This window comes from Equus przewalskii, chromosome 24 (assembly GCF_037783145.1).
Source record: "Equus przewalskii isolate Varuska chromosome 24, EquPr2, whole genome shotgun sequence".
Lineage (NCBI taxonomy): Eukaryota > Metazoa > Chordata > Mammalia > Perissodactyla > Equidae > Equus > Equus przewalskii.
Genome location: NC_091854.1, coordinates 32,185,415 through 32,211,759, shown reverse-complemented (window position 1 = coordinate 32,211,759; position 26,345 = coordinate 32,185,415). Strand labels below are relative to the sequence as shown.

The window sequence follows — 26,345 nt, the reverse complement described above, 5'->3', positions numbered from 1 at the left end:
ACAAAGAAGGAAACATGGTGACAGATGTGCTTAAATCATAATGTGGTAGGGGCTGGCCTGGTGGCGCAGCGGTTAAGTTTGCACGTTCCGCTTCTCGGCGGCCCGGGGTTCGCTGGTTCGGATCCCCGGTGCGCACACGGCACTGCTTGGCAAAAAGCCATGCTGTGGTAGGCGTCCCACGTATAAAGTAGAGGAAGATGGGCATGGATGTTAGCTCAGGGCCACTCTTCCTCAGCAAAAGGAGGACTGGCAGTAGTTAGCTCAGGGCTAATCTTCCTCAAAATAAATCATAGTGCGGTCAAGCAGGCGCTGTTAAGTTCTCTCAGGTCCAGTTAAGTGCGACGGTCTTGCGGGAAAAGGAGCTGTTACTTTGGGCTCAGGTTTTAGATTCTTAGAGCAAGTGGGGTTGGAGCCAGATTTTGAACGCTGGGCAAGATTTGGAACAGGAGGTTCTCTAGCAGAGAGAATGCGAGACAGGAGGGGGAGCGAGAAGGTCAGAGGAGGGAGACGGCGGGGAGCTCGGGGCACAGCTGCTGAACAGTGCAGTCTGTGTGGCTTTCCTGTGTTTGTGGAGCTTAGGAGAGCGCTGAGTGGGAGAAAAGAGTCAGAAAGGATCAAATTGCATAAGAAGACCTTGAACTTGAGGTTGGAAAAGTTGGACTTTGATTTGTTGCAAGAGGAGGCAAAAAAGGTTTTTGAGAAGGGGCAGGGACCGATCTCTGCTTTAGGAAGATGACTCCGGTCAGTTTGAACATGGATTGAGAATATTTCCTACAGTTTAGGGTTTCTCTGAGTGGGTTTACAAATTTCTCCTGGTTGTATTTCTGTGGTATTTAAAATTTTGTTCCTGTGTACCTTGGTCTATAAAACGACATTTAAACAATATCAAGAAAATTTAGTTTATGAAAACAGTAAGTCTTAGTGAACTTATAAGGGGACAGCATTTCAGAAATTAGGGTTTCAGCTCTGGGACTGCCACTTATTTACGTTGCATTCTGAAAACAAGCCGGAACACAGCATCAAGGTGAAGTGTTTCAAAGGTGTGTATCAGTACCACGTGCAGAAAGGGTCGCTTCCTGGTGCTCTTTTCCTTTCCTTACCTTTTTGTTGAGGATTTCTGTCGTCTCATCCTGTGAATGAACTCCCAGCGTATGGAGTCATCGCGGCTCGTGTTCTACGGGACGGTTAGAACAGGAGGGACGTGGTTAGTAATGCTCTCTTGTCTTTAATGGCCTAACTGGAAATATTTGCAAGCTTATGTGAGATTATATTGTTTTTCTGGGAAGTAGCATGCTAAATAAAGGTATATTTCAAAGATAAGGGGATGGAATTTCAGAGTTTGAGTAACTGCGGCAGTGTTAGAGGATCACTTTCAGGATTGTAGGCTAGAAACATTTTCTTTCTCTTAATTTCCTAATTTTACTCTATTTGCTATGTTTTAATATAAGCCACTGTGTTTAAAAAATAAAAAAGACTTAATGACTTTTGTTGCTTTATTTTTGTTGGTAATATTTTGAGTTCTTATTAAATACTTCTGAGCTTCAAAAACATTTCCCGTTATACTTTAGTGTTTTCCTTTCAGTCAAGATTGAATTAGTTCTCAGTATAAGTCTATAATTGAGGTAATTGACAGTATGAACGCTAATACGTCTATAGCAGCAAGATGATCTGTATTTAATGTGTAAGTGGGATTTATTACGTGGTCTGCAGGACACCAGGCCCTTTTCTGGGTTCTGGCGTGTAAGTGAATGCCGCCAGCATCCCTGCCCTCTTAGTTGGGGCCATTCATGCTCGTGGCAGGAGAAGGACCATGAACAAGATAAATCAGTTACCAAGCAGACGGCTGGCAGTGAGGCGGGCTGGGAAGAAGACAGTGTATGTGGAAGGAGTGCTGGTGGGGTTTGGTTACTACTTTAGACTGGGTGAGGGAAGGCCATCCTAGGGCGTATGAGCCCAGAACCGAATGACTGACCAGAACGGGCAAGTTTTTCCTTAAGGCAGGAACACATTTGACGGGTTTGAGACATAAAGGGACAGGTGTGACGTGGCTGGTGTGCAGTGAGGGAGGGCGACGGTAGGAAATAGCCTGGAGGAGGAAGGCTGGACCCAGGTCACGGAGCAGTTGGGGTTTTATTCCGAGTGTCAGGGGAGCTGTGGAGGGAAATCGATGGGGTCTGACACGGTGGCCGAGTGGAGTGGACTGTAGGGAGGCAAGCGTGTTAGCAACCAGGAGGTTACTGCAGTGGTCCGAGGGAGAGACGGGGGAGGCCAGAGCACTCCTCTGCGGCCGTCAGCAGAGGGGAGTGAGAGAGGAGGGTGGGTCCTGTGTGCGGGAGGCGGCTGGACGTACACGAATAAGATAGTGATCTAGGGTGTTTGCTTGAGCAGCTGGACTGGATGTATGTAGATCCATGTCCACCGTGCAGAATATCGACTTCTGAAAACAGATGCAAGTGATTTTATTTACAACCTCAAGTAGCAAATGATTACTTTATAAAACGTTTAATATGTTTTATTGAAGTGTACCTTTTAAAAACACTAAAATAGATTGTTTTACCAGTTTTAGATTTTGACCCTGTTCTTCATGCCTTTTATTTTAAATTGTCAGAGATTCCAAGGGAGGCCGAAGGTACGCTGCTGAAGTAGTCAGTACTTTTGTTTATCAATAATTGAGTCTCAGTGAACTTGTTGCAGATGGTTAAGTATAGCTTTATAATCACTGTTTTTTCAAAAAGTATTTTGATTAAATTTGAATAAAATATTATGCATATTAGTGTTGTATATATACTTTCCTTCTAGATAGAAGCTACATTAAGCTTTAAAATTTTCCTTGAAATGATATTTATTTAGATTCATAATTAAATTGCTTTTATATTTTACAAGTTGTAATATTTCATTTCTCCCCCTTTTTCCTTGAAGGTTAGCTGTGCACTGTCATTCTTTTTATTTTCTTTCCAAGTACACGAAAAGTCCATTCTCTTGGTATCATTGTAAGTAAAGATGTTTCAAAAGTATGTGTTTTATTTATTTATTATTATGTTTTATAATTTATAAATTTATTACTTACATATAATCATGTAAGTGCAAAACAAAACTATATAAATGTTATACAGTTGCATAAAATTATTTCATAAAATCATGTTTTTTCCCAGAATGATCTCTTATAATTTTACTTCTTTATAAAGTATAATAGTTGAAACTACAAAGAATTCACAGAACCATTACTGATGACTTCCTTCCTGTTTCTTCCTGTGTACTTTCCATACGCTCATAACAAATGTCTTCTGAACGGCTCCTCCGAGGGAGCCTGCTGTCCTCCCTGCCTTCTCTGCTTTGCTCGTTTCCGGGCTGCTCAGCGGCCTTGTTCTCTCCAGTCACCTCTTTAGGGGCTTTCCCATGTCTTTTGTCCAAACCTTTGTTTAGACCCTGTCAGCAATCCCTAACCGGACTACTCTATTTTAGGAGACTGAAAATCTTCTCCTGGTCTTTGTAGAAATCGGGTCACAGTTGGGGGAATATTATCCCAGTATTAAAATAGTATTTGCCCAGAACCCACTGGGATCCTTGAATCCCGCCCCCGGTCAGCCCCAGCCAGTGACCACTCCAGCCCTCTCCTGTGGAGGAGCTCCGTACCAGATGACTGGCGAGGGGTGGAAGCAGCATCGCTCGTATCAGCGTCGCTCAGCACAGAGCCGGGCAGTGAGCTGCGCTGGCCTGTTGGGGAGGCTTCTTTGCTCTGAACGGAATACTGCCACAGACGGGGGGACCACTGCCTTCATCCCCCGAGGTCTAAACCTGAGTCAGGTCGTACATGCTTACGTGAGGCGAGGCTGACCCTACACAAGCTCCTAGGGCCAGGGGATGGAACTTGGGAGAGGTACTGCTTCCAAACGTGTATTTTCCCCAGAACTTCTACCCCAGGGAAAGGCAGCTCCTTCAGTGACCTGTAATCTGACCATTCAGATTGACTCTCAGGCCCCGAATTTCTGGGGGTTCATACTCAACAACTATACCTAGATTATTGATAACAGAGCATGGCTTTAATACAATTTTTTTTAAGCATGACTTTTTTTTTTTTTTTTGCTGGGAAAGAGTTGCCCTGAGCTGACATCTGTTGCCAATCTTCCCTTCTTTTTTCTCCCCAAAGCCCCAGTACATAGTTGTATATCCTAGTTGTATGTCCTTCTAGTTCTGTGAGCCACCACCACAGCATGGCTACTGAGAGACGAGCAGGTGGTTCCATGCCTGGGAACTGAACCCAGGCCGCCAAAGCGGAGCAGGCTGAACTTTAACCACTAGGCCATTAGGGCTGGCTCACTTTAATGTAATTTTGATCATATGTTTTAGTTAGTATTGAAAGTTCCCCTTGGCCTGGTCCCAGCAAGTCTGTCATTAAACAGATATTTCATTCAGTCAACACTTACTGAGTGCCTCCCGTCTGCCAGGTTCTCTTCTGTGCGTGTGAGATATATCCGTGAACAAGACAGACAAAAACCCCTACTTTCTTAGCTTTCATTCTCAACGACAGGTATTGATAATTAAATAAAAATAGTAAATTAAATAGTGAGTGAGAAGGTAATAAAGGCCACAAGGGGAACTGAAGCAGGGTAGGAAGTGGGGCGTACTAGAGGTGGGGGCACGGCAGCAAGTGCAGGCTGCATCTGAAATGCAGCCGTCAAGGCAGGCCTCTGAGGAGAGACCTGAGGGGACTGGAGGAGGCAGGAGGTGGCTGTGTGTGTAGCTGGGGGAGGAACATTCTAGACAGAGGCAACAGCCAGTGCCAGGGTCCTAAGATGAGAGTTGCCCAGTACGTTTGGTGAACAACAGAATGGCCGTGTGGCCAGAGTGGGGAGAGAGGCAACAGGTGCAAATTACAGAGGACCATCTCGGCCACCTTAGGAACTCTGGCTTTTATTCTGAAGGAAATGGGGAGCCATGGTAGAGTTCTGAGGAAGCAGCATGATCTGATTTGATGTTTTAAAAGGATCACTCTGCTTATCAAACTATACATATTAAATACATGCAGTTCTTTGTATGTCAATTATATTTCAATAAAGCTGTTAAAAAAAATAAAAGGACCATTCTGGCTGCAGGTCAAGAACAGACTGCATGGAGCAAGGGTAGAAAACATGGAGGGCATTTAGAAGGCTGTGGCCAAAATCCAGGTGAGAGGGTGGTGACTGGGACCAGGATAGTGACAGCAGAAGAGGTGAGAAGGCTTCCTGATGACTTGGAGGGAGCATCTGAGAGAAAGAGAAAGGTCAAAGGTGTGTCTGTGGTTTTTAGCCTGGAACTGGAAGGATGGAACAGCCACTGACCAAAATGGGGAGGCTTGCAAGAGGAGCAGGATTAGGCTAGATGTGGACAGGGTGGGAGGTTCCTGAGTTCAGCGCTGGATTCTGGACATCCAAGCACGGATGCTGAGTCAGCATTTAGATGGAGTCTGGGTGGATATATAAGTGGAGGTCCAGAGAGAGGCTGAGCTGGAGATACAAATTGAATAGTTTGTCAGTAGAGACGACATTTAATGTCATGAGACTGGATGCGATCACCAAGGAAGTGAGTATAGACAGAAGAGAGTCCCAGGGACTGAGTCCTGGGCCACACAATGTCATGCGGAATCTGATCACAGAAACTGACTCTAGATACAGAGAACGCCTGGTGGTTGCCAGGGGCGATGGGTGAAGGTGGGCAAAGGGTACAGACTTCCAGTGCTAAGATGGGTAAGTTCTGGGGGTCTAATGTACAGCTTGGGGACTGTAGTTACCAGTGTTTAACAGGTATTGTATACTTCAAAGTTGTGAGAGAGTGGATTGTAAAAGTTTTCAACACACACACACACACACACACACACACACACGGTAACTGAGTTGATGGATGTGTTAACTAACCTCGCTGTGGTAATTGTTGATTGTGCAGTCTACACCTCCGTCAAGCAATCACACTGCACACCTTAAACTTACACAATGTTGTATGTCAATTATATCTCAAAAAAGCTGAGAGAAAGGACACGAGGTGATCAGTTATATCAGATGCTGCTAACAGGTCAGATAAGATGGGGGCTGAGAACAGATTGTTTGCCTTAGCAAAATGGGAGTCCCTGGTGACTGTGACAAGGCTGGTGCTGGTGGATGATGCCAGGAAGAGCCTGATGAGGGTGGGTTTAAGAAACAGTGAGAGGAGAAGAATAGAGGCCAACATAGAGAATTCTTTTTTAAAAAAGAAATTATATATATATATCTTTTAATTGTGGTAGAATACACCATTAGTACATTCACAATCTTGTGCAACCATCACCACTATCTTCTTCCAGAACATTTTCGTCACCCCAAAAGGAAGCCCTGTCCCCATCAAGCAGTCACTTGCCCTTCTCCCCTCCCGCGAGTCCTCATAACCACTGATGCACTTGCTGTCTGTGCATTTGCCCATTTGGACATTTCATAGGAATGGAATCATGACTGCGTGGCTTGTGTCTGAGCACTTCCACTGAGCATCATGTTTCAGAGTTCGTCTGGGTGGTAGCGTGTATCAGGACTTCACCTTTATGCCTGAGGGACACTGCAGTGTTTATCCTGCACCAATTGATGGACGTTGGGCTTGTTTCCACCTTTGGGCTCTCGTGGATGGTGCCGCTATGAACATTTGTGTGTGAGTTTTTCTTGTTTTCAGTTCTCTTGGGTCTATACCCAGGAGTGGAATTTCTGGGTCATACAGGAGTTCTATATTTAACTTACTGAGGAACTGTCAAACTGTTTTCCATGGTGGTTGTACCATTTTACATTCCCACCAGTAATATCAGATGGTCCTAGTTTCTCCGTAGCCTTGTCAGCACTTGTTATTTTCTGTTTTCTTGCCATCCTAGTGGGTCTGAAGTGCTGTGTCCTGTGGTTCTGATTTGCATTTCCCTAATGACAATGATGTTGAGCATCTCTTTATGTCCCTGTTGGCAATATGTCTACCTTCTTTGGAGGAATGCCTACTTAAATCCTTTGCCCAGTTTTTAACTGGTTGTCTTTTTGTTGTTCAGTTTTAGGAGTTCTTTATATTCTGGATGTTAAACCTTTATCAGATACATGATTTGCAAATATTTTCTCTCATTCTTTGGATTTTAAACTTTTTTTTTTTTGGTGAGGGAAATTCACCCTGAGCTAACATCTGTGCCAGGCTTCCCCTATTTTGTATGTGGGACGCCACCACAGCATGGCTTGATGAGTGGTTGTAGGTCCGCACCCGGGATCTGAATCCATGAACCCTGGGCCACCAAAGCAGAGTGTGTGAACTTAACCACCACACCACTGGGCTGGTCCCCCTCTTAACCTTCTTGATAGTCTTCTTTGATGCACAAAAGTTTTGGGCTTTTTTGGCTAAGGAAGATTTGCCTGAGCTAACCTTCATTGCCAATCCTCCTCTTATTTTGCTTGAGGAAGATTAGCACTGAGCTAACATCTGTGCCAGTCTTCTCTGGTTTTTTGTATGTGGGACACCACCACAGCGTGGCTGGTGAGTGGAGCAGGTCTGTGCTCAGGATCTGAACCTGTGAACCTGGGCCACTGAAGTGGAGTGTGCAGAACTTTAACCACTCGGCCACGGGGCTGGGCCCTGTACAAGTTTTTAATTTTGATGAAGTCCAGTTTATCTATTCTTTCTTTTGTTGCTTGTGCTTTTGGTGTCGTATCAAACAAACCATCGCCAAATCCAAGGTTAATAAAGATTTACCCTCATGTTTCTTCTAAGAATTTTATGGATATAGCTCTTCTTTCTTGTGGATTTAGGTCTTTGGTCTATGTTGAGTTAATTTTTGTATATGGTGTGAGATAGGTAGACAATTTTCTTCAGATGAGTTTTGCTGAAAAGGGGAGCAGGAAAACAGAGCAATAACTGGTAGAGAAAGTGGGGTCAAGAGAGATGTTGTTTGTCTGAAGACAGGAGGATAACAGCATGGGAATGGTCCGTCGAGGGAGGGAGAGGTGAGAGTCGCTGGAGCCGTGTCCTTCAGAAGGGAGGGGGTGGGATCTGGGGCACAAAGGGAAGAATGGGCTTTGGGCAGATGCATGATGGTTCATCTTAATAAAAAGGGGGAGCAGGTGACACTGGTCCAGATGCTGGGGAGAGGGTGGATGTGACGGTAGCATCTGTGGAAGCACCTTCTTTTTTTTAAAGATTTTATTTTTCCTTCTTCTCCCCAAAGCCCCCCGGTACATAGTTGTATATTTTTAGTTGTGGGCCCTTCTAGTTGTGGCCTGTGGGACGTGGCCTCAGCATGGCCTGACGAGCGGTGCCATGTCTGCGCCCAGGAACCAAACCAGCGAAACCCTGGGCCACTGCAGCGGAGTGCGTGAACTTAACCACTCGGCCACGGGGCTGGCCCCTGGAAGCTCCTTCATTTGCTTCAGTTTTCTTACTGGAGTGAAGGGCAGGGTTATTAGGCAAGGGTGGGGTGGAGCTCTTAGGGGTATGAGGAGAGAGAAGTTGTGAGTCATTTTTCTAAGTTGACACAGAGTATGAACAGACTCGGGTGACGTCCAGTAACTGTGGAACACTCGAATATCATGATCATGTATTTAAAGTGGGACAGTCGGGGGTAAATGTCCTCCTCCAGAGCAGTTGCTCAGTGCGGTTGGAGTAAGCGCAGGCGGACAGCTGGGTGCTTCCAGGTTCGTGGTTTTGCCTGTACGGGTAACTCACTTGCTCAGGCTTGAGTGAATGCATGGGAGTGAGTATGAAGTGACTGGCCCTAGCATTTAAGCTGGTGAAGCAGAGAAGAGGACGTCAGAGGAGTGAGCAAAGTGCAGAGGCGGCAGGAGCAGTGGACTGAAGGTCTTGGTGGGGTCAGACGACTGCTGGATTGGAGCACCGAGAGGTCGGAGAGAGGTGGGCATGCAGGGGACGAGTGGTGATTTCAGGGAGGTCCCAGTCTGGAGTGCGACTGCAGATGAGAGGAGTTCCGGCGCAGAGGTCAGAGTGTTGGAGGACCACGTGTATGTTCTGTGTTAAAATGTTACATCTGTATATGTTAAAGTTGCCAAGAATTAAGGGGGGTAGGGTCGTGAAGAGTGACAGTGAGTGAGGAGCTGAGCTTGGGAAGCGAGCCTCATGGCTGGTGGACAGTGACAGAGATGAGCAGTAATAGGGATAGGGCCTGATGACGCAAGATGCAGCGCTGGAGGCTGTTGGGTGGCGAGAGGGAGGCTGGGAGAGGTGGGAAGGAGCGGGGAGTCGTCTCCCTCCTGTGGCCCAGGTGTTTGAAGGCTGTGGAAACGAGGGCAGGGGGCAGCTTCTTGGTGCTGGCGGCGGGGCCAGGGGTGGTTGCGAACCCGGTGGTGGGCGTAAAGGGCGAGGAGAGGCGGAGGCCGTGGGTGTTGCTGCTGGACTGTAAAGGCCCTTGAGGTTAGGGCTGAGCTACAGTCACCTGTGTCTTCCCTTCAGAGCTGTGCTTGTACGTAATATGTTTTCAACAAATGCTGTGTTCAGTAAATGAATGCTGGATGAATGAACAGGAAAGAGTTAAGACCCAGAAAGGGAGGATAATGTTTACTGCGTCCCTGCCGTGTGCTTGTCATCAACGCGAACACATCCTGACGTGAAAAGCATCAGCCACGAAGCGGACAGTGCTCGAGTCCGGCTTCCGTGAGCCTCTTCCTGCTCCTTGTCCCTCTGCTTCTTCACCCCCGTCTGCCTGTCTCCCTTTTCAGTTGCTCTCTGCCTCTGTTGTCCTCTCTTCACTGGCGGATGATGATCCTGCCTGTTATAACTTTACTTTGTAACTCAGCTGAGTAATATGTCACACGGAGGATCTTAAAAAGAGAAGGTTCAAAACCACGGTACCAGGAACTCATTTCAGATGTACCAAGTGGGGTGAAATACATGGAAAAGCTCTTCCTCTGACTGTTCACCTCTGTGGATCTGATCCGGTCTTTAGCCTGCTGTTTGTAGGACAGAGAAAAGATGCTCCACGAATGGACTGCTGGAAGCCGTGTTTCTCCAGCGGTCAGGAGGAGGTAACACGCTGTGTCTAGACTCTCGTTTGGACTGAGAGCTATGAAGAAATGAGTCAGTAGCCCGTAGGAGACCTTGCTGGCTGTTGTTTGTTTTTTTAGTTATCCCGAAAATCAGACAGAGAATGTTTATATTTTTTATAAGAGTTGAAATTATATTCTGTAAGATTAAAATATTTTTCTTTGTCATTTTAGACCAGTCTGCCTAGTTTTAAGTGAAATTCCTTTTATGTCTACTTGGTTTTTGCTTGTGTCAACATTTAGGTGAGTCAGACTAATTTCCATATCATGTTTTCAGTATAGTTCTTATAAACTCATTTAAAACTTTCTGACAAGGTGATTTCGGTTTGAATCGACAGTTCTCTGATGATGGTTTTCTGTTTTCCTGTGCAGTATGCTGCCGCTTCTCTTGAAGGATGACCTGCTAATGCCCTCAGTGGTGACAACGATGGCATTTTTTATAGCTTGTGCAACTTCCTTTTCAATATTTGAAAAGACTTCCGAAGAAGAGCTGCGCTTGAAGTCCTTTTCCGTGTCTGTTAGGAAGCATCTCCCACGCTTTACATTTCTTCCCAGAATTATACAACATTTGGTAAGTTGTTCAGTTTTTAAGGAATGGTGCTTAGCATGGCACTGTTTTTAAAAAATTACTGCAATATCTTTTTTCTTGCATTACTTTTTAAAGCTATAACTCATGTAAATTCGCCCAGAACATCCACCCATTTAAAGTGTGCAATTCAGCGGTTTTAAATATGTACACGAAGTTGTACAACCATGGTCTAACTTTAGATTATTTGCATCACCCCGAAAAGAGACCCCGTACCCATGAGCAGTCCTTACCCATTGCACCTCCCTGCCGCCCCGAGCCTTGCACAGCCACTGATCTGCTTGCTGCCTGTGGATTCGCCTGTCTGGACACTTCACAGAAATGGGGTGTGTTAGTCTGCTGGGGCTGCCTCAGCAAAGTACCACGGCCGGTGGCTTGAAGCAACAGACATGTACCTTCTCGCAGTCTGGAGGCCAGAAGTCCGAGATCAGGTGCCGTCAGCGCTGGCGTCTGCTGAGGCCGCTCCTCCCGGCTTGCCGGCCATCTGGCTGCGTCCTCACAGGCCTCTCTTCGTGTGCGTGTTAGACAGTGGTCTTTTGTGTGTCTCTTCCTCTTCTTAGGAGGACACCAGTACTATCAGATAAGGGCCTCACCCTTATGACGTCATTTAACCTTAATTTACCCTCCCCCAGATTTCTATCCCCAAACGTAGTGGCACTGTGGGTAGGGCTTCAACGTAGGAATTTTGTGGGGTTCTGTTACATGGAATCATACGAAATGTGGTCTTTTGTGACTGGCTTTTTCCCTTAGTGTGTTTTTGAGCTTCACCCGTGTTGTGGCGTGTATCAGTAGTTCAGTCCTTTTTTATTGCCAATTATATTTCCATTATACGGGTATAGGGCACTTTGTTCACCCATTCATCATCAGTAGATGGCCGTTAGGCTGCTTCCACCTTTTGGCTGTCCTGAGTAATGCTGCTGTGCAGATTGGTTACAAGTTTATCAGTGCACGTGGGTTTTCATTTCCCTTGAGTGTATTCCTACAAGTGGTGATTCTGTTTAACATTTTAAGAGATTGCCAAACTGTTTTCCAAAATGCTCCAGGATTCTGCCTTCCCACCAGCAGTATATGAGGGCCCAGTGTCTCGACAGCATTTGGTATCTTTCTATTCCACCCATCCCAGTGGGTGTGAAATGGCATCTCTTGGTGGTTTGATTTGCATCTCCCTGGTTAGTAATGATGTTGAGCATCTTTTTACGTGCCTATTGGCCATTTGTGTATCTCTTTGGAGAAATGCCTGTTCACATGCTTTGCCCACTTTGAATTGGGTTGTCTGTTTATTTTTGAGTTGTAAGAGTTCTTTATACATTCTTGATACAGGTCCCTTATTAGAGGACTTGCAAAGGTCTTCTCCCATTCTGTCGCTTGCTCTTTCACTGTCTTGATGGTATCTTTTGCAGCATAAGAGTTTTATGAAGTCTAATATATCTGTTTTTTCTTTTGTTGCTTGTGCTTTTAGTGTCATATCTAAGAAACCGTATGTAACCAAAGGTCATGAAGATTTACTCATGTTTTCTTTTAAGAGCTGTATGGTTTTAGTTCCTTTCTTTCGGTCACTGATTCATTTTGAGTTAATTTTTGTGGATGGTGTGAGGAGGAGTTCAGCTTTATTCACTTTTCCAGCACTAGTGAACTGTGTTGGCACCCTGGTTGAAAATCACCCATCCTACATGTAAGGGTTTGTTTCTGGACCTTCAGTTCTGTTCCACTGATCCATGATGTCTCTCCTTATGTTGGTACCACTGCTTGGTTACTGTAGCTTTGTAGTTAGTTTTGAAATTGAAAATCTAAGTCTTCCAACTTTGTTCTTCCTTTTCAAGATTGTTGATTGTTTTAGCTATTGTATATGTCCCTTGTATTTCCATATTACTTTTAGGCTTAGCTTGGAAATTTCTCCAAAAATTTTGATAGCGGTTGCTTTCAATCTATATATCAATTTGTGGAGTATTGCTATCTTAAGATTTAGTCTTCCAAACCTGCAAACATAGGATACATTTCCATTTACTTATTCTTTAATTTCCTTTAACAATGTTCTGTAGTTTTCAGCGTACAAGTCTTGTATTTCTTTTGTTAAATTTATTTCTAGGTATTTTATTCTGTATGTTGCTTTTGTAAATGGAAATTTTTTTTTTTGCTGAGGAAGATTTGCCCTGAGCTAACATCTGTGCCAATCTTCCTCTTTTTGTATATGGGTCCCCGCCACAGCATGGCCACTGATGAGTGGTGTAGGTCTGCGCCTGGGAATTGAACCCAGGCCGCCAAAGCGGAGCGCACTGAACTTAACCACTAGGCCACCAGGGCTGGCCCTGGAATTGTTTTCTTAATTTCATTTTCATAATGTTCATTGCTACTATATACAGATAAAACTGATTTTTTTTATATTGAACTTGTATTCTGTGCTGTTTTAGTGGATTCCTTCTGATTTTCTATATATAAGATCATGTCATCTGCAAGTCAGGATAGTTCTTCTTCCTTTCCAATCTGGATGCCTTTTCTTTCTTTTTCTTGCCTCATTATCCTGGCTGGAACCTCCAGTACAATGTTGAATACAAGTGGCAAGAGCGGACATCTTCTCTTCTTCCTGATTTTAGAGGGAGAGCATCCAGTCTTTCATTGTTAACTATGACGATAGCGGTGGGGTGTTTTTAGGTGGCCTTTATTCGGTTAGGAAGTTCTCTTTTATTCCTAGTTTGTGAATATTTTTATCACGAAAAGGTGTTGGATTTTGTCAAATGCTTTTCCAGTGTCTAATGATACGGTCACGTGTTTTCCCTTCATTCTATTAATATGCTGTATTACACTGACTGCTCTTCGGATGTTGAACTAATCTTGCATTCTTGGGCTGAGTCCCCCTTGATCATGACGTGTGATCCTTTTTATACGCCCCTGGCTTGGGTTTGCCAGTATTTTGTAGATGACTTTTGCACCTATATTCCTAAGGGTCTGCAGTTTTCTTTTCTGGTGATGTCTTTGTCTTGTTCTGGTGTGAGGGTCAACACTTGCCTTATGGAATGAGTTGGGGAGCTATTCCCTTCCTACTTTTTGGAAGAGTTTGTGAAGGACTGTTAATTCTTCTGTAAACATCAGCTTTGATTCACCAGTGATGCCGTCTGGGCCTGGGCCTCTCTTTGAGGGAGTTTAAAAATGATTAATTCAATCTCTTTACTTGTTAAGGTCTATTCAGACTTTCTGTATTGCTTGAGACGGTTTCAGATGTGTCTTTCTAACTTGTCCATTTCCTCTGTTACATCATTTGTTGGCACACAGTTGTTCACAGCATCTCTCACCATCCTTCATTTTTAGGTTTGGTAAGGAATGCTGGCCTCTTCTCACTCCTGATTTGGGGAATTTGTGCTTTCTCTCTTCCTTGGTCTGTCTAGGTAAAGTTTGTTGGTTTCATCGATATTTCTACAGAACCAACTTTTGATCAGTGATTCTTCTCTATTGTTTTTATGTTTTCTATTTCATTGATTTTGGCTCTAATTTTATGATACCTTTTCTCATGCTTGCTTTAGGTTTGGTTTACTCTAATTTCTTAAAGCTCAAGGTCAGGTGATTGATTTGAAACCTTTTTCCATTTTTATATAGGCATTCAAACCTACAAATCCCCCTGTGCCATGTTCAAGCAGCATTCCATTCCATAAATTTTGACATATATATGTTTTTTAACTTAGAAATATAGTCCATTTCCATTGTGCTATCTTCTTTGGTTCATGAATTATTTAGAAATTTTTTGTTCAGTTTCCAAATATTTGGGGATTTCCCAGATTTCTTCCTGTTTTTGTTTTCTAGTTTAATTCCAATGTGTTTGGAGGACATACTTTGTATTATTTTGGTATTTTCAAATATATTGACTTTGTTTTATGTTAATTTCTCCTTCAATTTTGAAGGGTATTTTTCCTAGAAACAGAATTGTCTTTTTCTTTCAGCAATTTGAATGTCATCCATCCCACTGCCTTGGGCCCTCCATGTTTTCTGATGAGAAATCAGTTATTAATCTTACTGAGGATAGCTTATATGTTTTTCAGGTTTTAGATTCTTAGATATCCAATTCGAGATATTAAGGAGCACTTGGCTATATGAGTCTGGTGTTAGGGGAGAGGTCCAGGCTGGAGATGGTAATTTGAGTCTTCAGCATATAGACTGGAATTAAAGTCACGTCACTGGATGAGCTCACCAAAGGGGAGAGTATGGATTAAGAAGACTGAGCTCTCAGCCATGCAATACTACAGTGCGCAGAGGAAGAGGACATGGGAGGATTAACCAGTGAGCTGGGAGGAAACCAGGCGAGTATGGGGCCATGGAAGCCAAGTGAAGGGAGTGTTTCAAGGTGATGGGAGTCACGTGCTTCTTCAAATGCTGCTGAGATCAAGTGAGGCAGTAAGAACTGACCGTTGGATTTAGCACAGTGGAGGCCATCATACAGGGCAGTTTTGTTGGAGTGACTGGGGTGAAAGCCTGACTGGTGGGGGCTCATGGGGGAATGGGAGGAGAACTGGATGCAGGTTACAGGCCACTCTTCTGGGAAACTTTGCCCTAAATAGGAGCAGACAAGTGGGGTAAAGCTGGAGTTTGCAGAGGAATTTTAGCTTGTCTCAACACTGATTCAAGATTAGGACATTTCAGTCAGTCTCATATTTCTTAAGTTTAAAACTTTTGATTTCACTTCAGAAATTTTCACTCCCCACAAGGTCTGACTCGGGGACTTTCCCTCTGGAGGACACTTGCAGCCTGATTTCACGTTTGGGAGCCTTTCTGGCTCCTGTCCTTCCCACTCTGCCATCTGGCACTGTCTCTCCAGGTCTTACCAGTCCTGCCATAGTACAGCAGTGAAAGCATCTTGCAGGGTTCCTGTGACGTCCCCTCCTTCATGAAAGTCACTGACTTCCTTCTCACTGCTCGCTTTCCACATTCACTGAAGCAGCTTCTGTGCACCTCTGTACTGGGGTGGGGGCGGGTCTAATGCGTAAGCTCTGGCTGGTCCTTGTCTTAAAGAGGCTCACAGTCTGGAGCTAAACTGTCCAGTCCGGTAGCCACTGGACACATGTGGATATTTAAATATAGTAAAATAAAATTAAAAATCCAGCTCCTCAGTCGCAGCAGGCATTTCAAATGCTCAGGAGCCACACGTGGTTGGCAGCTCCTCTTCTGGACTGCACAGAGAGAGAACGTTTCCATCACTGCGGACAGTGGGCTGGTCTCAGAAGACACCAGCAGCTACACAGTGACGATAAATGCGATCATTATTGTTACTGTTCATTTTGGCATTTAATAAAATGTGACTTTGTGATTTTAACTAGCTTGTGCATTTCCCTGATTAAATGGAAAACTCTGAGGCCAGAGGACTGCGTTTTCTCTCATTTGCCCCACCATGCTTTACTGCGAGGTTAGCTCATTGAAAGCTTTCAGTGAGCATGAAATGGAATTTTCCATATGGCATGGAAAACTTCCATAGATGGACTTGTAGGTTAGCTTAGAATTTTATATGCTGCAGGGACACAGGCCCTGGAGCATGCTGCCTGACGCTGCCTGGCAGTGGGATCTCTCCCACCTCCTTTCCTCAGCGCCTGGTGTATGAAGGATGGGACAGGCTGTCCGGCTTTGGAGAGCTTTCAGAAGCGCTGAGGCCCTCCCCAGGAACGATTTACCTGGTCTGGGGTGTGGCCTGGGCATTGAGATTTCTAACCTCCCCAGCTGGTTCTAACACGCGGCCTCAGCTGAGATCCACCAGTGGAAGAAAGTGGACCCCTGACCCTCGCCTGCAGCTCTGCCCATTTACAGCTATAAGTCAGTGTGACCAGTACATCGCAATCTCGTCTTTTATACTACTCATGAATCCTTTTTTTCCCCTTATAGTTTATCATCTCAGTAATCACTATGGTCCTTTTGACCCTGATGACTGTCACACTGGATCCTCCTCAGAAACTGCCGGACTTATTTTCTGTACTGGTGAGTTCGGTGTCCTGCTTGAACTTCCTGTTCTTCTTGGTCTACTTTAACATTATAGTCATGTGGGATTCCAAAGATGGAAGAAATCAGAAGAAAATCCACTAGCTCTGTCCGCAAATGTGAAAACGTTAACAGTGCTAAAAGGTTTTGTGAACTTTTGCTGTGTGTAAATCATCATTTTGAGAATCATGGACTTATATAAGAGATGGTGACAAGTCACTGTTGCCTATGCAAAATAAATGTATATGGGACCAAAGCCAAGGGAGACTTTTATTTCTATTGAGTGGTCAAGAGATATTGTCATTTTATTAATATTCACAGTTATTCAAGTGCGAAAATAAGAGAAAAATGTCCTTAATACAGTGTTTACTTAGGAAATATACTCTAAGTTGTTGTCTTGAAAAAAACCTGCAAATACAGTGAGCTTACTGGGAGAATTTAGCTCTGTCTTTTTAAAGAAGATCACTAATTTTGGTATTCAAATTTGGTTTTCCCTACATTTTAGAATGCAAGAAATGTGTACTTCATTCTTTAGCTACTGTATCTCAGGGATTAAATTTGTGATAATCTTTTTAATTACTGCGAAGGCAATTTAAACCACGTAAGTTTGAACATGCCTTATTACATGTGCAAATTTGAGTTTCTTTTTAACAAGGCAGAGAGATTAAACCATGTTCTTATTTATTTCCAAGAATCCTGATTTACTTGAATGCAATTAAACAATGAATTTTCCTGAATTTAAATCTGAATAGTTTGAATGAAGTCTTCTTCCTTACTCATGATCACTCCTTCTAAACTTCCAGGATCGTCCTGTTAGATGGCTTTATGCAGAATTTCATCCTTCTGTTCTTTTGTGTTATGACCTGGTTCAAAGTTGCCATTGAGTCATGTCATGCTCCATGTTAACTTGGCCCTATGGATACTGTATCGCTCTGTATTCACACAAGCCCATCTTTACTATAGTATTCAATGGGTAAAAATGATGTATTATATCCACGTTGTACTTTTTCATGTACTGTTTATTTAGTCTCTGTAATAAAAATAAAACATTTTCCCATCAACCTTTTTTTTTTGAGGAAGATTAGCACTGAGCTAACATCTGCCAATCCTCCTCTTTTGCTGAGGAAAACTGGCCCTGAGCTAACATCCGTGCCCATCTTCCTGTACTTTATATGTGGGACGCCTACCACAGCATGGTGTGCCAAGAGGTGCCATGTCCGCACCCAGGATTCAAACTGGCAAACCCCGGGCCGCCAAAGCAGGACGTACACTTAACCACTCTGCCACCGGGCCCTCCTCTCAACCTATCTTCTTAATGAATATATTTGTTTCATAAGATGGCCATTAAAGCATATTAACTAAATGGTGGTATATATATTTATTTTAAAACAACGCAAGCCGAACATAGACACACACAAAGATAATTTGGTTCTAGACATGGACAGTGACATGCTGATGCAGGAAGGTATGTGTTTCTAAGCTTGATAAAGGAAGTGGGTTTAGACAAAGCAAAAACTCAAGAAGTATTTCTTTCTCAAAGCAAATGTGCATAAAGACTCAAAGGGCAGGTCAGCACAGAAACGCAGCCTTGAGTCGCTGCCGAATCAGCAGGAACACTGGTGTCCACGGCCACCATCTGTAATCGCTGGGCCCAGCTGTCAGCATCCTGGCTCGCTGGGATAGTCTTACTGTTTTATTTTTTGTAATAGCATACTCGTGTTGAACACAGGGTGCCAATTTAACCCAATGATTAGGAAGTTCTAACTTCTAAATAACTGGAATAGAGAAACGTTATTTGTAAATAAAAGTATTACATAAACAGTAAAAGGAATGCACTCATTCAAGATATAGGTAAATTCTGCAAGTGAAAGCACATTTTCCAGATGTTTTAATCTAATCACACTGAGTGACACTGCAGCTTTTACAGAGACTGTAGCAAATATAAGTGTCTCTTGTAGCTATTAGAAACCAGTTTCAGAAGAGTCCACTTTGAACTCTGAGGGATTAGGTTCCAAAATACAAAAAAATGTCCAGCGACGAGTTATGATCACAGAAACAGGCAATTCCAAAGTACTTCTCTCAGCTACACTCAGGATTATAGGAATGTTTTAATATAATGAGATTTAGGTTATGCAAAGATATTAAAAATTTCTCACTTTGTTCACAATTATACCTGTCAAAAAATGAATGCTTCTAAGTTATTTTTAAGTTCATTTTAGAGGGAAGGCGGTTTCTGAGAAATGCAGTTTTCTCTTGTCAATAAACTCAGGTTTGCTTCTTAAAATGAAGAGAGTAGGGTGTATGCTCATGTATCAGATATGAGGCATACAGCAGTCACTTTCCCTCCGGGCCTTAGGGAGGGGAGGAAAATCCCCGATGTAGCATTCTGTCCAAATGATAAACCACAGCTGAGTGAGGGAAACATTTACAAAAGTCACGGCAGCCAGCGGGGCCGCTCTGTTCTAGAGAAGGCGGGAGAGATGGATAGGACGCGACGAAATAATGGCTGGAGTAACACAACGGCTTCAAGTCTCAATTGGTCTCTTCTGCGATGTTCATTGGAAGATCAGGGTTAGGGTATCCCCCGCTTCTGCCGTGCCCTCCCCGCCCCACATAAACATTAGTTTTGTGTGTGGATCTTTCTGCTTTGTCCTTCATGTGGCCTCCAAGGGTGATAAAGCGAGAGTCATCTGATCTACAGTGAGGAGAACTGGGAAATGATTCTTAGCAGACCCAGCTGTTCTGCAAGGCAAAAGCTTAGTAGATCAAGAGGGCAAACATACGGTAACCAATTTAATAGCATTAAGCACATAGCTCCATAACTTGGATTACATATAGAACAATCTACTCCTTAACCTATTTCCTGACTGATGCAGGTTTCTTTGTATGTTTTGGCTTACATTCTAAGGTTAGTTTTCAATGCTAGAACTGAAAGGAATTATGCTTTTGAGTTGTCCTACTGTAAGAACTGTATCATAAAGTATTAATATTCTGCAGGTTATCTTAAAAGTCTTATTTAAATAATACCAATAAAATCATTAGTGAAGGCAAGGAGGTTTAACTGTTAACTGGGTTACTGTTTAGTATCTATGTCATTCAAATTAAGTTTTTTAAAAATCATTTTCATTTTAAGAAGTGAATCTGAAAGTTCTCTAAATGGAAAATTAGGTATTTTCAACCTTAATTTGTTAAACTTTGTTTCAGATTTTTATATAGTATTTTTATTTTCATGTTACAGTGAATTAAATGACACGGTCACATCTTATAAATTTTGTCGACAACGCAAGTACTGAGGGAGTAGCATTTTTTCCCTGTATAAACAGTCAAAGAAAAGTATAGAAGTTTTAAAAAACCATGTTATCAAGTTATAACACATTCTGTAATTTCCTCTGCCCTTTATTTTCTGACAGCACAAGCATGATGATACAAAACACCATAGCAAAATAGAAATTAATGCTTCAAAATAATCTGGAGAGGATCACATACAGCCCCATAAGAAAGGTCTTTTCTTTAAGTTCAGTAGTCTGTGTAGTTCAGTTTAAATGTCTGTACTGAAAAACGTATTCCAATAGTTTACAAAAGGAGATGTGAAAATTTTAACTTTGAAAATACTTTCTCCCTATGAGCATAGGAATAACTAGAGTCTAAAAACCCTCATTCCTGAGATAGCGGCTACACAATGAACTTCTACATACATTTTTAAAAATTTAAAGCAGAGTCTAAATAATGCGCAATACACATCTGGGGCTTTAAATGGGCAGACTGGTACCTAACGCTCCCAGCATCAGCTTTATCCTGGGCTTTAAAGCATTCAGCCTGCCCAGGCGCCAGGGCGTCAGCGCCTGACCAAGTCTCCACAAAGGCTCCAGGACAGGCGTGTGCGGCACAGAGAGAGTCAGGAGCCTCTTCCACAGGAGAGGGTCAAGAAGAAATGGATTATTTACACTGAGATTACCTACTGGTGTGTGTAGAAAGTTTAAATTAGCTGCAAGAAATTTTATCTAGACATGCACCTGCCTAGTGCTATGATCTGGTATTTACTGGGCAGATTAATTACAGACATTTCTTCTGTTCCTTTCAATGCGATCAGGCAGATGCAGGAGTTGTTCATAGTGGGTGCATTTCTTCTAAATGCCTGTAGGATATAAAAGAGGATTATTAAACCATCAAGAATTAGTTTCCAACTTAACATACATCTCATACATAAGAAATTATTCCAACCCATTTACTGTGTAACTTGGTACCGCGTTTAGACGCTGGTAATCTCTCATTTGCTTATCTGCGCTTCTACGCAAGACTCACCCCCACAAACAATTGTCACCATGACTACTCCAGCACAGCACGCTCCACTCCACGCGAAGACAGATCTTGAGATCTGAGGGAGCCGCAGAACCCCAACATGGCCCACGGAGACACGAAACCTACATGCCTGAAGGGCCTTCTAGCAGGTGTCTCCTCCAACAGCTGCCCCCCCAAGAGAGACAGTCTTCACTGACACTCCTCCTCAGAGTCCCCCGGGACTGGGTGGTGGTAGAAGTTCTCGTCTGTCTGGCCTTAGGACCCTCGTGAGAGAGGACGCCTTTGAGGAAAGCGGCCCTTGGCGATGATGGCACATGTTCTCACAGGGCAGGGGGACGGAGCCCTCCTGAAGCACCCCTTCCTTGCTTACACGGGCACCTGGGAAGAAGCAATGCATGGTAGGCCCCTGTGGTCCCCTAGTCACGAGAGTCCACGTATGTTGTTCTGCTCCAGGAGAAGACAGGTTGCCACCCTGCAGCCAACTTTTGCCAGCTCTCGTTTGAGTCTGGCCTGAGTTCCTAGAGAAGATTTTAAGCACGCAAGTGTTCCCTCAGTGTCCTTACTGGTTACTGACACCGAGTCATCAGAAGCAACCATACCAGAGAGGAAAGGAAGACTACCATTTGTTAACTAGTGACTATGGGGAGGCAGTAATTAAGCTAATTATTTTGTATAATCCCACACAGTAAGTACTGTCGGTCCCATTTGATAATTGCAGCCAGTCAGCTGAGCAGGTAGTGGAGCTGGTGCTGGGCATCTAGTCCAGATCCCGTCCTCTGTTACAGCGCCAGGCCCTGCAGAGGGGTTTCACCAACTAATCACAGCTGCTGGGAGAACTGAGTTGAGAAAGACTCTGAGGCTAAATTCAGGAGCCAGCAAAAAACAAGCTTTGCTCACTGTGATGTCCCGCCCAGCCCCAGGGCAGGGAGCGCGGTCTGCTGTCTCCACCGCCACACTGGCTCCGGAGATGACGTCTCAGAACACGGCGAAAGGCGACTGGGACACAGGTGCAGTTCCTGAGCAGGACTGTGACGGGGTCCACCCTTCCCATGGCAGCTGTATTGCTTCTAACGTGTTTTGGGTTGTTACTTCCCTGATCTTCTCCGCCGGTGCCCTTCTGCCTAACGAGTGAATCTGAACTGACGAGGCTGGAGGTCAGCAGTGCTGACCACGTGGCCGGAGCCCCTTCAGTCGTTCTGCTTCCTGCCTTTTGTTCATGTTGTTCTCTCTGCCGAGTATGTCGACACAGACCATCAAAGTTACCTGTCTTCAAATTCTAGCTTCCTAGGAAAGTGCTAAGCTTCCATCTGTAGGGTCTGGGGGCCTGTCAGAGCTCCCGCAAAGTGGACACACTTGAACTGACGTTAAGGTCATGAGCCCTTAATAATGACGTGATGGCTCCCTCCTGAGGTGACGGACGTCCATCGTGCTCCTACACTCCTCGCATTCTTCCTTGGGCTTTTAGAGAGGAAGGTCAACTCCCCAGTCTGAAGAGGAAGGAACTGCTGCCACCGCGCTCACTCTCCACGCCCCTGAAGAGTGACAAAGTCCAGAACACCGCCATGTCCTCCCGCAGTGGGACCTGTCCCTGTTCTTTCACAGCGCCCTCCCCACTATCTGGCTCCCTTTCACTGTCTGCTCACAAGTGCAACGGCCTTTGTGCTTCATGATCTCACGTAAGGAGACCAGCCCATTCTCTCTCCCTCGCCTGCAACCAAGCCCAGAGGCGGGTCTGTGGTCCTCGCACTGTAGAGGCACATGGGCCTGGGGTCTATTTCAAAGGTCCAGCTTTCTGCTCAGGTTCAGCAGAGCACACGGAGTTCAAGATTTCAATTCAAAGCAGGAGAGAGCAGGTTCCACCTCTGCCTTAGGGACAATGCACATTAGTTACCCCGAGCCGCTACCAGAGGGCCCGCCATGTCAGAGGTTATCATTCCACCACTACGCGAGTGAACACTTTGATCCTCACTGGAATCATAATCCTTTTCTGTACTTGCTATTGGCCAGAACCCTGGAAGGAAGAAGGGTCTGAACTTGTCCCCCACTGTCATAGCTTGTCTTGTATTATTTTTGTTTCATGTATATAATAGAAATCTTGTGTCCTTAGCTTGATTACTAGGTTTCAACAGGTTGACATTATGCCCAGTGCTCTGTTTACACTTTTGTTAACCAAGTGATTTTCCCATGTTGTTTCTAGATGAAGTATCCCAGTATCCCCTGCAAACATTAGCCAGAACCATGCTTCTTCTCTCCCCTCCCCTTTGGCTGGTCTTCGTATTATCTGTGGCCTATGGGTTGCTGTCTCCCCTACTCACAGTCTCTCTTATTCCAACATTATTTTACAGAGGCTTTGCCTCTTAAAGGCTCTGGGAGTGAATTTGTGTGGGGCGGTGCCCCCACTGAACAATACGGGTCACAGAAGTGAGTGCAGGAGGTGATGTGCAGACGGAGAACCTGGATGCAGTGGTGTCAGGAGCACTAGGATTGTCAGAGGACAAAATCAGGGAGCTTAATACCCTCCTTAGTCACACCCCTCGGGCAGCTACGACACACGCACAAAGGAAGAGCAACGGGAGAAGGTGGAAGAGCCTGATCCGAGGAAGCCCACTGTGGGTGCGTTAGAAGCAGGTTGTGAAGTGGCAAAACGTTGATGCTGATGGGGGAAAAGGTTCGCCAAGCCGAGGAGACAAGGACAAAGAAAGGAAATGAGGAAGGCACTTTCTGAGGAATGCATCTGCAGAACGGCAAGTGATCTGGAGTGGCGGAGGCACAGGGCAGACGAAGGGAAGCTGCGATGGGAACACCGTGGAGAGAGCCCCTCTAAAGCACAATCTGTCACACAGGACCGCTGTAGGGAAGGGGCAGGAAGGCCGGTCCCAGTGGAGACGCCAGTCATTGGATGAGCGGCAGTGAGGGAGTAACTAGCGCCGGGCGTGGAGAGGGAAGGGCACGTCTTTCAAAGCGATGTGACCTGGGGGCAGTTTGGGTGTGGAGACAAAAAGACAGAATTTTGAGGTTTTGAGCCTTATCCCTGGATGAATGTTAATCCCTAGAAAGGTCAAATGAAAAACAATTTTGGGGGGAAATGATGAAACCAGCATACTTGGGGGACAATGTTTGGCAGCGGAGATTGTCGGTTTACAGCTCGGGGGGAGGGGCACAAATAGATCTGGAAACTACTGCCCCAAGGCGAGAACTGAAGTCAAGGGAGGGGATGAGACCACGAAGAAAGTGCCCGCCGGGAGAGACAGCGCAGTCAAAGAAGCCGGGACGCGCCTCCGAGGGAAGCCGGGCTTCCTCTGCGCTGCTTCCCACTACCGGACGCTGACCGGTGCCAACCTTAATTCTCTCAAGTTTCTTGAAAGTGTTATTCAAATTGAAGACTTGAAGAACACTGCTAACACGTGACGCCCTTTACTGGAATTCTTGAACACGAAGCTATCCTCAGTACTCTAAGTTCCTCAAAACATCCCTACCGAGACTGTCAGGCACCGATGGTGTGGACCTGCGAGTACTATTCACCATTGCCCCCTGCACTTGTCTGTTGGAGCCCCGCGGGTCAGAAACTTCCTAAACTGTGTGCCGCTCCCATGGACGAACGTGTGCGTGGGAGTGCACGCGCGCTCTCCTTCCTCCGGACGGGCTCCAACACCTCGGCCGGGGGAGGCCTGGCGCTGCTGATGCTGCAGGGAGCGGGCGGGGCAGAGCCTGGCGCCAGACACTCAGGTTAGCCCCCCGGCTCCCTCTCCTAGGTGATTCTGAGACAGGGACTCAACCTCTTTGTGCCTCAGTTTCCTCACCTATAAAATAAAGATGACAACTGTGTCTACTCCACGTAACGCGGTGTGTACCAAGCACAGGCACTCTGAACGTGCTCCGTAAACACGCGCTACTACTACCAGCTACCATGTGCTGTGTACAACAGAACATTTTAATGAACGAAAGGGACACAATTTTCTATAGAAGATGCTTTGCAAATATTTTAAGAACAGCTGGTCTGTTGGGAAGCTAATATTAATCATTTGAGATACCATTTCCAAAGAAATGTATTTTCAGGATAGAATAGAATTCTTTCGTTTTGTATTAATTTTCTTCTAAGAGACAGCAAGCAACATCTGGTTAGCTTCTGAGAACCTCACTACTGATGCCACTAAGTCTGGGTTGGGCTGGTTCTTCGTGTGACCCATCAGTTCCAGGGGCCCCGAGCACGACTATCCACCATGACTCACGCTTCCAGCTCACACATTACAATAAGCGATTGAGAAAGACAGCATTTTTACTTGTATGGCTGAAGCCACAGGAACTGTTTTGAAGGTGCGCCTAATTAATATGTAATTATTTACTCAATTCAGCACATTTACAAATTCAGAGACTTATATCTTGTTTGGTCAGGCGTGCTGTATAGAAACTATAACCCAGCTGTCAGGATCTAGTCAGCTGTTTATCTAAAGTAGCTCAATTAAGGACCCTCTTTATACCCACGTAAAAATACGCCCTCTCTGAGTCTGAAGCTGGCGGGCCGGCTCAACAGTGTTCTTCTCTGTCAGCGTCTAACTCACAGATCTTGTCAGACTGCCCTCCTATTGTTTAAAAGAACAGATTAAATAGAATTTCAACTGAAGCTCCAAAGCTCATGTCCCTAGTTTCTTTATAGACAGACAGCACCAAATTTGGTCAATACAATTTTTCCATGTGAAAAAACTGAAATTTAGCAAGGCTCAACTTAATTAGAAAGGTGAAATAGTACCTCAGTTTAAAATGGCTTTCAGGAATTCATAGCTGTCGAGATGACGTAACTCTATATGAAAGAAAACAGACTTTTTTCAGAAAACAGATTAAAGTAAGTGGTCACAGTGTATGATGCAGAATAAATGTTGAATCAAAATGAAATTAAAATAAAGAACCTAAACATAAAGTTTTATTTTACATTATAAATAGCAGTTTTGGGGCTATAAATTATCATCTCAACATCCCACCAATTTGCCTGATTCTGTTTCAGAATGTACATTACAAAGATTTAGGATGGGAGCCAGCGTGGTGGTGCAGTGGTTAAGTCTGCATGCTCTGCTTCAGTGGCCCAGGATTTGCAGGCTCAGATCCTGGGCACGAACCCATAAACCGCTCATCAAGCCATGCTGTGGTGGTGACCCACATACAAACTAGAGGAAGACTGGCATAGTTGTTAGCTCAGGGCCAATCTTCCTCAAGCAAAAAAAGGACAAAGATTGGCAACAGATATTAGTTCAGGGCCAATTTTCCTCACCAAAAAAAAAATAAATAAATAAAATAATTTAGGATGAAAACTGTCAAGAAATTTATTATTATAACATATGCTTATGCTCTATCATAATTATTTGTCTTCTGTGCTAGATTCTATAATCCTGAGGGTGGGCTATGCTGGTCTGGTTCATAGGGTTTCCTCAACGCTGGAACACTGCCTGGCCCACAGTAGGCACTCAAACAAATATTAACTAAACAAGCCATGTAAGAAGATA

At 44.5% G+C, this 26,345-nt stretch overlaps 2 protein-coding genes across 26 annotated transcripts in view; one reads left to right on the top strand and one right to left on the bottom strand.

The window, feature by feature from the left end:
• ALG6 (ALG6 alpha-1,3-glucosyltransferase) overlaps positions 1-26,345 on the top strand; it is a 72,478-nt gene that overhangs the window by 33,302 nt on the left and 12,831 nt on the right. For 7 of the 15 annotated variants that reach the window (XM_070591877.1, XM_070591879.1, XM_070591876.1 and 4 more), the window contains 4 exons: positions 2,920-2,990; positions 10,191-10,259; positions 10,389-10,587; positions 16,459-16,551. In XM_070591877.1, coding sequence (XP_070447978.1) covers positions 2,920-2,990; positions 10,191-10,259; positions 10,389-10,587; positions 16,459-16,551 — 432 coding nt within the window. The other 8 variants (XM_070591874.1, XM_070591875.1, XM_070591872.1 and 5 more) reach the window with 2 other exon arrangements.
• Positions 17,915-26,345, bottom strand: part of ITGB3BP (integrin subunit beta 3 binding protein) — a 71,980-nt gene continuing 63,549 nt past the window's right edge. For 3 of the 11 annotated variants that reach the window (XM_070591887.1, XM_070591885.1, XM_070591890.1), the window contains 2 exons: positions 25,598-25,648; positions 17,915-20,686 (listed from right to left, as the gene is read on the bottom strand). In XM_070591887.1, coding sequence (XP_070447988.1) covers positions 25,599-25,648 — 50 coding nt within the window. In that variant the 3' untranslated portion in view covers positions 17,915-20,686; position 25,598. Of the gene's footprint in view, positions 20,687-25,332; positions 25,431-25,597; positions 25,649-26,345 lie in introns of all 11 variants that reach the window. The other 8 variants (XM_070591886.1, XM_070591884.1, XM_070591889.1 and 5 more) reach the window with 6 other exon arrangements.